This window comes from Balaenoptera borealis (assembly GCF_965194805.1).
Source record: "Balaenoptera borealis genome assembly, chromosome: 13".
Classification (NCBI taxonomy): Eukaryota; Metazoa; Chordata; class Mammalia; order Artiodactyla; family Balaenopteridae; genus Balaenoptera; species Balaenoptera borealis.
The window spans coordinates 98,880,873-98,894,558 of NC_138870.1; the positions used below are offsets into that span (position 1 = coordinate 98,880,873).

The 13,686-nt window shown below is 55.8% G+C and overlaps 2 protein-coding genes across 2 annotated transcripts in view; one reads left to right on the forward strand and one right to left on the reverse strand.

Moving 5' to 3' along the window:
* TEF (TEF transcription factor, PAR bZIP family member) overlaps positions 1–13,686 on the forward strand; it is a gene marked incomplete at its 5' end in the record, with an annotated part of 141,482 nt that overhangs the window by 124,064 nt on the left and 3,732 nt on the right. The gene's annotated exons all lie outside the window — the stretch shown is intronic.
* On the reverse strand, positions 660–13,609 carry POLR3H (RNA polymerase III subunit H). Its single transcript, XM_082349720.1, has 7 exons — positions 13,540–13,609; positions 13,161–13,291; positions 10,587–10,683; positions 4,335–4,421; positions 3,801–3,864; positions 2,194–2,395; positions 660–917 (listed from the first exon to the last, which is right to left on the reverse strand). Exons 2-7 carry the CDS (start codon positions 13,269–13,271, stop codon positions 864–866), a joined length of 615 nt encoding a protein of 204 aa, XP_082205846.1. The 5' UTR covers positions 13,272–13,291; positions 13,540–13,609; the 3' UTR covers positions 660–863.

Below are 13,686 nucleotides of genomic sequence, written 5' to 3' on the forward strand. Positions count from 1 at the left end.
AGGCTCCACGGAGATCCCTTCATCAGGACAGGACTTGCCTGACAGAAACATGGCGTCGGGTGGGTGCTACAAAGCGATGTCCTGGTCCCGGCAAAAATTCCTGGCAGAAATGAGTGAAGGGACACAAGGGCTCTGGCAAAGCCATTCTGCTGAGTAAATGATGATGGGGTGCTTGCCCTGGTGCCAGGATCTCGCATCACAAGCAGACAGACCCACAGGGTGTTTGTTCCTGGCGTGGCCAAGGTTGGAAAGTGACCGCTGGCCCGAGGCTTCCTGCTGTGCTGCTGGTGGGGGAATAGCAACAGCAGGTCACCAGCTCTCACCCCTTTGGGCCAGCAAGATCCACAGCATCCACTTTGCTGACGGAGCTGGTCAGCTGAGTCCAGGCCGCCCCACCTTCCACATGCTGGTGGGAAGAAGATGGTTTTTCCCTTAAAGGTCAGACTCTGGTCAGCAACTGGCAGCTGCCCCAGGCCAGCCTCTTGCTCTCTGTGTTACTTTATGGAGCCACCAAGCTCAGCTGGCCCAGAGCATAGCCTGAGGCAGCCTGGATCTCTCAAACCCCAAGTCCTGCCATTGAGTCATCTCCAGAAGTGATCTGGGGTGAGGAACTGTCCCAGCTGTGGCAACTCGGTAACCTTAGAACACTGAGACAAGGGTGGCTCTCCCAACCGATGCGGCCATCATTTATTAAATATCTTTGTTGTCACTGACAGGCGAAGTCCATGTGGACGGTGGGACTTAGCGGGGTAGGTCTGGGAGGAGGAGGGGAGGGGACAACCTGGCAGGGCACCAGCTGCTCCTCGGCATCTGCAGAACCACCTTCCCGAGGGCTGGGCAGGGTCCAGCGTCCAGCCCCAGTGCTAGCTGCTGGTCCACCAGGAGAGAAGGCCCAGGCCCGGCTCACTGATGGAGCCCTGCCAGGGGTAGAGAGAGAACAGGCAAGTGTCATCTACCTTTGGAGCTGGAGCCAACCTGGACAGGAGGCAAAGGGGGCCCTTCCTTTTAGGTGCCCAGCACAGGCCAAAGGGAGGGTGGGGCACACCCCAGCCAGGAGGCTCTGGGGACATCCAGGAGCTGCACCAGTACTCCCAGCTGGTCCAGACTCCCCTCTCCTGCCCCAGCCTCTCCTGAGGCGTGTAAGGAAAGTGCTGGTTTACCGAGGGTACAGCCCCTCACCCCTCGCCCCCAGGCCTGGCCCACACAGGCACCAGCAGACCAGTCCTGGGCCTGGCTTCGGAGCCACTCGTGGTCTAGTTCTGCCAGAAAGGCCTAGTAACGTTGAGCCCCAGCCTCCAAACACACGCAGAGGGGAAGCCTTGGGCCACCCACAATCCTGACAAAGACACAGCTGCCCTAAAAGTGAACAACCTGGGGCCCACGTTATACCAGAAAACCCTACCAGCAGGCCCCTGAAATCCCACTTTTGTCATGTGTCGCTCACTGTCTGGCTTCATGAGGGTAAAAGACAGAAGGGACCCAAGTCAGATCTGGCAGGTTGCAGCTTCCCTGTCACCTCAGGCCGTGTGGGTTTGTAGTGGGAGCAGCCCTGGGGGTCAACACCCCTCCCTTGGTTTCTTCCTCTCTCAGCCCCTTGACCCACAGCCTTGTTGTCCTGCTGGTGTCATCCCTCTCGTGGGCAGGGGTCTGACTCCCCTGCCCTCCCCAACAGCCATGGCAGCTTTACGGCCTCGCTGCAAGAATTACTGCTGCCCTGGGCTTCCCGGAGGCGCAGTGGTTGAGAATCCGCCTGCCAACGCAGGGGACACGGGTTCGAGCCCTGGTCCGGGAAGAGCCCACATGCCGCGGAGCAACTAAGCCCGGGCACCACAACTACTGAGCCTGCGCGCTAGAGCCCACAAGCCACAACTACTGAGCCTGTGTACCACAACTACTGAAGCCCGCGTGCCTAGAGCCCGTGCTCTGCAACAGGAGAAGCCACCACACCACAACCAAGAGTAGCCCCCGCTCACTGCAACTAGAGAAAGCCTGCGCACAGCAACAAAAACCCGATGCAGCCAATAAATAAATAAATATATAAGGAATAAAAAAGAATTACCGCTGCCCTGGCCTGCAGAAATGGGGCTCCCCAGGGAGAAGGGACCGCCCAAGACCCCACAACAGGGACCTGCACCCAGACCTGCTGGGTCCTCCCGCCCCGCGGTTCCCCGCAGTCTCATCAGGACAGCTCACCACAAGCGTGTACGGAGCCTCCTTCTTTGGCAGCTCCTCGCTGGAAGAGGCGGCGTCGGCCGAGCTGGGCCCGGTGGGGGACGTGTCCACAAAGCTCTCATCCACCACCCGGAAGCGGATCTCCTCGCCGGTGTCCATGTACAGGTCGTGCGCTCCTTCCTCCGTCTCGTACTCCCACACCCACACCTGCTCCGCCTCGTCACTGGGCAGGGCGCAGGGTCAAGGCAAAAACCAGGCCACAAGGGAGTCCCGAGTGTTGGGGGGTCCTCCCACGGCACACCCCAGGAAAATCCAATCCCAGGCTGAGATGCTTTGGGAAGTCACAGGAAAAGCAGGCCCAGCGCCGTGTGCGAGAGGCAAGGTCGGGCCGGCCCAGTGAGTGGCTGGATCTCCTGGGCACCAGGACCCAGGCTGGGAACACAGACCCCGGGCAGGCACCATGGGACATCAGAGCAGGAAGGAGGCTCCAGAGCACAGCGCGAGCTCCGCCTCAACATGGAATGACCACAGCCCCTCGGTGCCTGGGGTCTGACTCTGCCCGTGTGTCCTCTCAGAGGCCGACTGCCAAGTGCAAACCTCAGCTCCACCACCCACCAGGGGCCAGGCCCAAGCTCTCAGTGCCTCAGGGTCCCCATCTGTAAAACAGATTACAGTAAGGCCTGTGCCCCAGGGCTGCGGTGGGGAGGCAATAAAACAGCACACGTGGAAAGTGCTTTCCACAGGACCCTTGGGTCGGCCCGAGTGCTCGCTGAAGCTGGCCAGTGTTCTCCGCATAGTGCAATTCCACATCCCTCTCCGTGCCTCAGGACACTCTTGACAGCAGGCAGCCCAAGGACTTGCCCAGTTTCCAAGAGGACACGACAGGATGGGAGGTCACCAGGCTGAGGGACAGGCCAGCCTGGGCCAGGTTTTCTGACAAGTTCCAGAGCCACACACAGACCCTGCCCCCTGCCCTGCACACGCGCACGCGCACACACGCACCCTGGCTCCCTACTGCCGGCTCTGCTGGATGGCCCCCCTCCAATCAGCAGAGCCCACACCGAAGAGATATGCTGCCCTCTAGTGGCAGCCCCACAGATGGGTCCTGCCCCTCTGCGCCAGGTCCCATGCTGGGCATTGCGGGTACAGTCTGACAAGATGGGGTCCCTCCTGGTGAGCAGTCTCGGTGAGCACCCACAGAAACAGCAACCCCAGTGCAGCAGGCAAGGGCCGGGACAGGGACAATGGGGGAGCCAGCAAAGGGAATCTTCAACCAGCCTAGGGCCCACAGAGCCAAGCCCTCAAATGTTAGCTGAGGTGGGGAGGTGGGCCAGTCAGGCGGGCCTCTAGAGGGAGGTGACCTTTGAGATGACTCCTGGAGGGACAACCTAAGCGAAGTCAGCTGGAACCAGGCCTGACAGTCCAGATGGAGGCGCAGGTGTGCCGACGCCACGGTCAGTGTGAGAAGCACAGGCAGGTCAGTGCTTCTAGAGCAAAATGCAAGCTGGAGGGGTGGGCAGAGGCCAGCAGCATCAGGTCACAGGACCCAAGGCCACCTCGAAGAGTGAGGACATTACTTTGGAGAGGCCCGAGCTCCTCCATGACCCACTCTAACCTTGGGAGGATACAACTTGGCCGGCTGCTGCAGCGACTCTGGAGGAATGAGAATATCATCGAAGAACCCTAGAGAGACTGGAAGACACGCAGGTGACAGCATGAGACGGGGCTCAGAATGGATAAGCAAGCCCTTACCCTGTGCTGCCCATGGAACCCTGGGCCCCGTCCCCACCCCGGAGCCCCACGCCTCTGCCACAGCCTGAGCAGCCACCCAAACCCGAGGTGGACACTGCACAACAGGGACCGGCGGATGCCGAGGGCCCCGAGTCACCTCTGCCAGCTCCAGTGCCTGCCCTGAGGTCCTGACTCACGGCCTCCCAGTGAAGGCCCCCAGCTGGCCGAGGTCCTCACACTTACAGCATGGGGGGCTGAGCATCCCCCCTGCGCACAAGCTGCTCGGACAGCTCAGGAAGGTTCTCTTTCCCTATGTGACCCCTCCCCTGACCACGCGGCCCAGCACAGAAGCTAAAGGGAGGAGGGCTAGCCCCGCCATCTGCCCCCAGCGTGCTCCCGGGTCTCATGTGAGGACTCAGGGCCAACATTACCGTGCACTCCCTCCGGGCTGCAGCCTTTGATCTTTCCAATCAGAATCTCGTCCAGGAACGGATGGAACACCACATAGCGAAAGTGAACTGGAAATGAAGAAAGCACGTCGGTGATGAGCAGGTCATGAGGAAGGGCTGCTCCAACTGGGGTGGCCCGTGCTTTCCAGTGTCCGCACTCACTCACTGGCATGCTGACCCCGTGGCGGCACCAGGAAGCCACACAGCAGCCCACGCCAGGCGTCCGTGGGCCTAGACCTGTTAGCTAAGCCGGAGGGACCCTCAACCCCGTCCCCGGCGAGGCCACAACTTGGCCCCCGTAAGAGGCCGGCAGCACTGGCCCTGGAACTGAGGCTCAGTTCCCAAATCCATCAGTCACACCTGAACTCAGATTCTGGGCCAGCAATGACTCCAAAGTCAATTCCAGCCTTCCTCCAGGCTCTCTCCTTTACTTATTTATTTATTTTTACAATTACCGGGCTGTTCTTTTTTTTCTTTTTTTAAAAAATTTATTTTTATTTTTGGCTGCGTTGGGTTCTCGTTGCTGCTCGCGGGCTTTCTCCAGTTGCGGTGAGCGGGGGCTATACTCTTCATTGCGGTGTGCAGGCTTCTCATTGTAGTGGCTTCTCTTGTTGTGGAGCACGGGCTCTAGGCGTGCGGGCTTCAACAGTTGTGGCTCGTAGGCTCAGTAGTTGTGGCTTGTGGGCTCTAGAGCACAGGCTCAGTAGTTGTGGCGCATGGGCTTAGTTGCTCCGTGGCATGTGGGATCTTCCCGGACCAGGGCTCGAACCCATGTCCCCTGCGTTGGCAGGCGGATTCATAACCACTGTGCCACCAGGGAAGCCCAGGCTCTCTCCTTTAAATTCTAACAAGGGCAGAAGCAACTGGCAAAGAGAACCAGGTTTGAAAACAAGTTCCCCCATCTCTCGCTGATTGGCAAAGTTTGCCCCAGGCATAGCTCTGACCTGGAACAGGATGCTAAAAATGCTCTGGAATTTGGGGTGGGGGAGGAGCCAATAAACCAGCAAAAATGCCTCTGTGGGTTCTCAGGTCCTGTCCTACGTGGTCCCTACTCACCTGACCCCAAGAAAAGTATCAGGTAAGGTCTGTGCCCACGTCACAGACTCTGACTCCACAGCCTGGCAGAAGCTGTCACTCCATCACTGCTGCCCCTTGCTGAGCGCCCCAAAGGGGGTGTCCACCGAGCCCCAAAGGTGGTGTCTAGGGCCTGAATTCCGCCAGGGCTAGTAAATAACCATAAGGCTGCCCCCTGGCAGTCACCCAGTGCCCATCACAATCCACCTGTGTCAGATGTCATGCTTCCCCGGTGTGAGCATGAGCAAGAGGCTCAGAGAGGCTGAGTTACCTGCTCACAGTCACACAGCTGTTCTGCCAAGGGGAGACCCCAAGTCTTTCTGAACCATGAGACAGGACCACTGGGTTGCATCTGCCTTCCTCAGAAAGGTTTAATCCCCAAACAGGCTTCTGCTACCAGTGCCCTCAGCTGCCTGGTCTGGCAGCCTCACCCCAAGGACAGCAGGGTCCACCTGGCCCCCAGCTCCCCACCAGGCTGCTTCCCCATGGCTCCACCAGGCAGGAAAGCGTGGGAAAAGGAGAGGAGGCAGCTGGTGCCCCCTCCCTCCCTGGGAGGAGACAAACACAAGCCGTCTGAGCCTTCTCAAGATGGGAGAGCCGCATGGTGACCTCGGAGAGAGCAGATGAGGGCAGATGTCACTTACGCACAGTATGGAAAAATCCTGTCCCCTGTATGACCCAACGTCAGTTCATTTTAATAAATCCCCATGGAGCCTCTGCCAGGTCTGTGCTAGGCCCGATTTGGGCACTGGGCTTGCAGGGGCAGGACGACACATGATCCTGTGCCCAGGGAGCTCAAGGCTGGAACAATTACATCCAGAAGCAAATGGTGAGCCACCCAGGTGTCCGACAACAGATGAATGTATAAATAAAATGTGATATATACATACAATGGAAGATTATTCAGCCTCAAAAAGGAATAAAGTACTGACACATGCAACAACATGGAAGAACCTTGAGGATATTATGCTACATGAAATAAGCCAATCACAAAAGGCCACGTATTTTATGATTCTATTCATATGAAACGTCCAGAATAGGCAAATCCAGAGACAGAAAGTAGATTAATGGTTGTCAGGGGCTGGTGGAGCGGGGAGTAACTGCTAATGAGTATGGTGTTTCTTCTGGGGGTGATGAAAATGTTCTGGAATTAGACAGTGGTGATAGTCACACAGCCTGGTGAATATACTAAAAGCCACTGTACTGTATGCTTTAAAAGGGTGAATTTCATAGTATGTGAATTATTATCTCAATTAAAAAACAAAAAGGAAGGAACTTCCCTGGCGGTCCAGTGGTTAAGACTCCGTGCTTCCACTGCAGGGGGCACACGTTCGATCTCTGGCCGGGGAACTAAGATCCCGCATGCCACATGGCCAAAAAAATTAATAAGTAAAATAAAATAGGGCTTCCCTGGTGGCACAGCGGTTGAGAATCTGCCTGCCAATGCAGGGGACACGGGTTCGAGCCCTGGTCTGGGAAGATTACACATGCCGCGGAGCAACTAGGCCCGTGAGCCACAGTTACTGAGCCTGCGCGTCTGGAACTTGTGCTCCGCAACAAGAGAGGCCGCAACAGTGAGAGGCCCACGCGCCGCGATGAAGAGTGGCCCCCGCTTGCCGCAACTAGAGAAAGCCCTCGCACAGAAACGAAGACTCAACATAGCCAAAAATAAAAATATATAAATAAATAAATAAATTAAATTAAAAAAAAATTTATAAAAAAAAAAAATAGGAGGCCACAGACCAGCTGGAGGGTCAGCTGGGATGGTGCTATGTTGCGGGCCACCTCCCAAGACCCCCATCTGAAGGTCTAGGGATGTTTAGCCTGCAGGTGGGAAGACTGGAAAGTCAAAAAGGATGGGTCTGAAGGACCAGTAAGAAGAGGAAGACCCGTTCTTAGTTGTAGGCTCGAGCAAACCTTGTCCCAGGGTAAGTAGGGCTGCCTCAGGATATGGTGAGTTTCAACAAAGGACAAATACCATGATTCCACTCACATGAGGTACGTGGAGTAGTCAAATTCATAGAGACAGAAAGTAGAATGGTGGTGGACAGGGGCTGGGGGGCGGGGGGTGGGGAACTGTTGTTTAGTGGAGACAGAGATTCAGTTTCAGAAGACAACAAAGGGACTTCCCTGGTGGCACAGTGGTTAAGAATCTGCCTGCCAATATAGGGCATACGGGTTCCATCCCTGGTCCGGGAAGATCCCACATGCTGCAGAGCAACTAAGCCCGTGCACCACAGCTACTGAGCCTGCGCTCTAGAGCCCGCGAGCCACAACTACTGAGCCTGTGTGCTGCAGCTACTGAGCCTGTGCTTTAGAGCCCACGTGCCACAACTACTGAAGCCCACGCGCCTAGAGCCCATGATCCACAACAAGAGAAGCCACTGCAATGAAAAGCCCGCACACGGCAACGAAGAGTAGCCCCTGCTCACCGCAACTAGAGGAAGCCCGCACGCAACAACGAAGACCCAACGCAGCCAAAAATAAATAAATAAAAAATAAATAAATAAAAAATAAATAAATAAAATAAAATTTTAAAAAATAATAAGTTTAAAAAAAGAGAAGACAATAAAGTTCTGGAGATGGATGGTGGTGATGGCCACACAACAATGTAAATGCACTGAATGCCACCGAACTACACACTAAAAATGGTAAATTTTATGTTATATGTGTTTTATCACAACTTAAAAAACAAGGGAAAAGAGCAAAGCAAACGGTGGGCACAAAAACAGGCTGCTCCAGAGCCCAGAGCGGGACCCCAGTTCAGCCAGAGGCGGGGGCAGGAGGCAGGTCCAGCCGGCCTGGCGGGCATGGAGAACACAGGGCTGGTGCCAAGGAAAGGTACCCTAAGTGACAAGGGATAAGGCTGGCCAGTCGGGGCCAGTGTTACCAGTCACAAAGGCTAAGATGTCGTGAGCGCCTGCTATGTGCCAGGCACCGGACCAAAGGCCTCCCGTGGTTTTTCTCGTTTATTCCTCGCAAGGGCTGTGTGAGGTGGGTACTATTATCATTACACCATTTTTCCAGAAGTGAGTCTCAGAGAGACAGGTAAAGTAATCTGGCCTGGGAAGAAGGAGAAATAGAAAGAAGTAGAAGGCAACTGGCAAATGATAATCCTCTAAGCGAAGGCAGAGGCCCGGTGCGGTGCGGAGCCCCGCTCGGCACACCCTTGGCCACAGCCCTGGCGAGGCAGTGGCGGGAGGCGGGGCCTGGGCTCGTGCTCAGCCTCGAAGCCTGGCCACCGATCCCCACCACAGACCAACGACTCGCCCTGCGCGATGCTCGACGGGCCCTGAGGGGCCTTGTAGCCGGCGAGTGTTAACCCCATTTTACAGATGAGGAAAGTGTGGCTGAGGAAGGTAGTCACCGGCCTGAGGTCCCCACGCAGGGGGGCCAGAGCCAGGATTCAACTCCGGGTGTGTGTGACAGGCCTAACCCTGGGCTCTACTCCGGTACCTCGTTCCCAAGAACGCAGGGACCCGGGTGAAGCGGGGCGGGTAAGAAAACCAGCAGTGAAGTCCTACACCGAGCAGCAGACACAGCCAAAGGAATGGACAGAATTTCCTCATATTTAACTTTTTTCTCTGAGTTTTTCTTGAAGTTCTGGCCCCCTGACCGCTTGTCTCCTGGACAGCAAGGCCCCTGTCCCACGACAGAGACTGGCCTCAGAGCCCTCGTGGCCCTGTGTCCACATCACCCGCTGGTCTTCCTGCTAACGAAACCGTCCTGGTCCCCACACGCAGCTCTCCAGAGCTCAACGGCATCCGTGAGAACTAATTAAGTCTCTGGATTCCTGGGCATACACACCAGGCAGCCTCACGGCACATTCTGGAACGCTCGGACATCTCTGTGCCGAGGCTGACCCCCCCAGTACGGGCCGGGGCAGGGCTCCTGAAACGCGGCCTCATGTGAGAATCCCTGCAGGCCCCTCCCCAGAGATTCTGACTCAGAGGGTCTGGGGCAGGCGGGCGAGCGCCCAGCGGACCGCGAGAGGCATGCCTACACCCTGACTAGCCCCGAACCACCTCAGTGGCGCCCCTGCCCTCTGCTTCTGATCTGGTTTGTCCAGGCAGGGGAGAGAAGAACACCCCGCTTCCTCCCTGAGCCCTCTCCTCAAGGTGACCCACCCTCTACTCCTCCCTCCCATCCAGGGTGCACATCCCTTGCCAATGTGACCGCAGCGCCTCCCATCCAGAGGAAGCCCTTCTCCATCCGTTGACTCTGGCCTCGGCCATGTGACCTGCTCTGGCCAATGGGATATAAGCAGAGGCCTGAAAAGCACCTGTGCTTTGGTGCCCAGTCTACCTACTGAAAGAGGACACCACACCGAGCAGAGATGTGAAACCCAGCCGAAGCCCCCCATCCAACCAGTCTGCCAACCACCAGACACACGAGACCACCCTATACCGTCCAGCCCTGGCCAAGCCAGCCCAGAAGACCACCACCGAGCTGACCCACAGAATCGGAGAAACAATTCAAATCGATGAGCCGTCAAGCACTCGCTCTGTGCCAAGGTCCTGTCCTGAGAGCTTTGCACATATTAACTTAGTAATTCTCACAACAATAAAGTCTACTGTTAAAAAATAAAAAAATAAAGTCTGTTAACTGCATTTTACTGAAGAGGAAACAGAGGCACAGAGAAGTTACATGTTCCGCTCAGGACACACAGCAAATAAGTAGCAGAGTTGGGATTTAAACCTAGAGGCCACACTTTTAACCATTATGTCTTGGTGTCCCTCAAAGTCTCCCACCCCCAACCAGCCACCTCCCCAAGAGGGGCAGCTGTGCTCCCCTCCGCTCTCCCCACTTTCAAGCTAGCAATGCCTACTCCAATTGTCTTCCACTATCTGTCCACCCCCCCTACCTGAGCAGCCTGAGAGCCAGGCAGAGCAGGGCTCATATAACACACAAGACCAAAGGGGACACAGACACAGAGCCACAATCTCAGAGCTGGAGAAGCCTTGAGAATCACCTTGTCTACCTCCCCTTCTTACAGACAGGAAACCGAGGCCCGGAAAGGGGAAGATTCTGCCCATGATCACCCAGTAAATTCCTGGCAGAGTCAGGACTAGGCCCCAGGTCTCCCAACACCCTGACCAGGACTCCCCCTACAGAAAACTGAGCCCCAAGAAACCCAATGCCCAGAAGGAGGGCACCCACCTTTGGTGTGTGATGCACCGTCCCCCGGGAACACATAGGCGTCCTCCAGCTTGGTGATGTCAAACAGACAGATGCAGAGTCCCACGTTGTACACGACCTGTGGGCATCCGTGTACACAGCCAGTGACCTCGAGGCCCAGCTCCCTGCGCAGTCTCTCCTGAGATCAACCCCCGCCCCCCCCCACGCCCCCCCCACCGGGCAGGTATGATTATCCCCGTTTTACAGCTGGAAGTGCGTTGGGGCACTGCCTGAGGAAAGGAACTCGGGGAGGATGCTGAGCTCTGGAAAGAACAAGGTCTTTGGTGACATGACAGATGCAGGTTACAATGCCAGCTCCACCACTCCCTGTGTGACCTCCAAGGTCACTTCTCTGAGCCTCAGTTTCCCCATCTGCAAAAATGGACATACCAGGCTGTGGGGTTGTTAAATCAAGAGAACAGCTGCGAAGCACCTAGCTCAGTAGCCGGCTCACCTGCTAGAAATAACAATCACCAATCAAGGATCATTATCATTACTAATAAGCATCAGTGGTGGGGAACCCCTGGTTAAACCTACACTTTCCAAGGCCCCAGTTCCATACTAGAGCTCACAGTTTAAAGTGTCAGACCACAGCTAATCGCTGTTCTGCTCACAAAGTCTCGGACACACAGATGTGGCCACAGGGACTGAGGCTGGTAGAGTGACACATGGGAGGCCCTGAAACTGGGCAGAGAACAGGCAGAGGACATCCCATGACCCATCTCCACTCCATGAGCTGCAAAGGACTAGCCGCTTGGTGTCTGTTTATCTGACACCAGCGTCATCACCTCCCAATTAGAGACCTTGCAGGACTGTTCAAGGATTAGCAAGAAGCTCAGAGAATTCAGAGTCCTGGCCAGACCTCAGGGCAATGAGGCAGAGTCGGCTGGCTTTGGAAGCACAAGGAGATGTGTACCCTTGGCTGGACCTTGGACCTCTTCTGTGTGGCCTCCCCTCAAATGACTCAATGATTCAAATACAGAAATACTTGTCTGGGAATTCCCTGGCAGTCCAGCTGTTTCACTGCTGAGGGCCCGGGTTCGATCCCTGGTCAGGGAACTAAAATCCTGCAACCCTCGCAGCGTGGCCAAAAAAAAAAAAGAAATACTTGTCTGAACAGGTCAGAGAAGGACCTGCATCACAAAAGGACTACATTCCCTTCTTGTAATTTTCACACCTTTTCTCTTTGTCCTTTAGAGGCCCCTTCTCCCTTTACCTCACAAAGTAATCAGACACCATCCACTAAGGACTCCATGAGTTCTCTCCACCAACAACAACTCCCCAGGTCTGTACACTCCACCTTCTGTGATTTCAGCCTCTATGGAAGGGACCTGCCTCCTGCCTACAGCCAGCCAATCTTCCTCCGGCTCTCTCCTTCTCAGCCTACCACCTCCAGCTGTTCTACAGATGAAGACCATTATTCGATGAAGTCCTGCAGGCCCTGTACGACCTGGCTCCCACCACTTTCCAGCCTGACCTCTCCTCTCTCCGTCTGCCCAGGCCACACCAGCCCCTCCATGCCATGATAGGTGCAATATTCCCTCCTGCCACAGGGCCTTTGCACATGCTGTTTCTGCTTCCTGCACAGCTCTACTCTCTGCCCAGAACCTCCCCCCTCAAAAAAAACAAATCCCCTATGTTAGTTCTTCCTCACCACCAGATCTCAGCTCAAGCACCACCTCCCTAGCAAACCCTCTTGTCTCCTTCATTGTAGATGAAGTTCCTTCATTCCACCGGCTTGTGAACACCGGTTCTCATAACATTTACCTCAACTTCTCATCACACACTCAACTGTGGGAGTCTCTCATCCATATCAGCTTTCCCCACCACACTACAGAGCAGAAACTTGTCTGTTTTATTCATTTAATAAACAATTATGGAACATCTACTCTGTGCCAGACTCTGGATAAATATGGGAGATACCGTGGGGAAGAAGACAACAGTCACTTACCCTCATGGAGAGGGAAAGAGAAAAACAGTAACCAAGTAAACAAATAAGAAAAGAGTGGTAAGTGCTAAGAAGGAAAGAGTGATATGGCACAGAATAACTGCAGAGGCAGGGCTGCTTCAGAAAAGGCCATGGGAAGGCCTCTGAGGACCCAGCACTAAGGCATGCTAGCCTGGCACATAAAAGGTGCACAAACATTTTTTTGCAGGAATGAATGGATAAACCTCCTTACAGCTAAACTACCACCCATCTTCACAGAAGCAATGCATGGTTGGACAGCAATTATTATTTCCATTTTACAAATGGAAACTGAGGCCCAGAGGGGGTAAAGGACTCGCCCTAGATTGCAAAGTAATTTGGAAGTGGGGACGCTAGCAATTCCCAGTTACAAGGCCTTTTTCAAACCCAGTTTTTCTTTTGATTCCTGCCAACATCCTAGTGGGTTAAGGATTACCCCCATCCCATGCACAGGCTTAGAAACCGAATTCTGAGACGTTAAGCTATTTGCCCAACTCCAAGGCTCGGCATGGCCAGGCCGGCAGCGGGCGGGTAGGCAGTGCTGGGCCCTCCCGTGCCAAGGCCTGCCCGCGACCCCGTGGACCCAGTACCTTGTTGGCCAACTTCTTGTTCAACTCCTCGGCAATGGAGTCGTTGAGCTTCCTCTCAAACTGCCATGGGGGGATCCGCACGGTGTCTACCATCTCCACCAGGACGAACATCCCGGCCTGCGACGGGGGCTCTGGGAACGGGTGGGCCAGTCACGCACCGGGGCCTGGGGGGGTGGGGATCCCCGAGCCCGCTCCGTCCCGTCCCAATAGCTGCGACCCGCCCCCAGGCCAGCAATGGGGCTGCACCATAGGGGTGCCCCGTGCGGGGCGTGCTCCGCTACTACAAAGAGAGGAAAATGAGGCTCAGCCGCAGGGTCTCGGGGTCGAGCGGGAGGGGTGCGCGGCCAGCCACACACAGCCCTCGCCAAGCGCCACGCACCGCAAACCCACACGCAGCCGGCGCCGGCAAGACTTTGGGCGAGGTTCCGAATCCGGTAGCTGCCGGAGGACCGACCAATAAGAATCCTCGGCCCGCCCCCCGACGCGGGGCGGAGCTGCCTACCGGCTCAAGCGCGGGGCGGGGCGG

Bases quoted from the DNA above. Each gene is read 5' to 3' on its own strand.
- POLR3H (XM_082349720.1), bottom strand. From the start codon at position 13,271: ATGTTCGTCCTGGTGGAGATGGTAGACACCGTGCGGATCCCCCCATGG. The intron at 2,396-3,800 runs GTATCCTCCCAA...CGCCCTGCCCAG, and splicing joins CTGCAGCAGCCGGCCAAGTT to TGACGAGGCGGAGCAGGTGT. The intron at 918-2,193 runs GTGAGCTGTCCT...TACCCCTGGCAG, and splicing joins AGGCTCCGTACACGCTTGTG to GGCTCCATCAGTGAGCCGGG.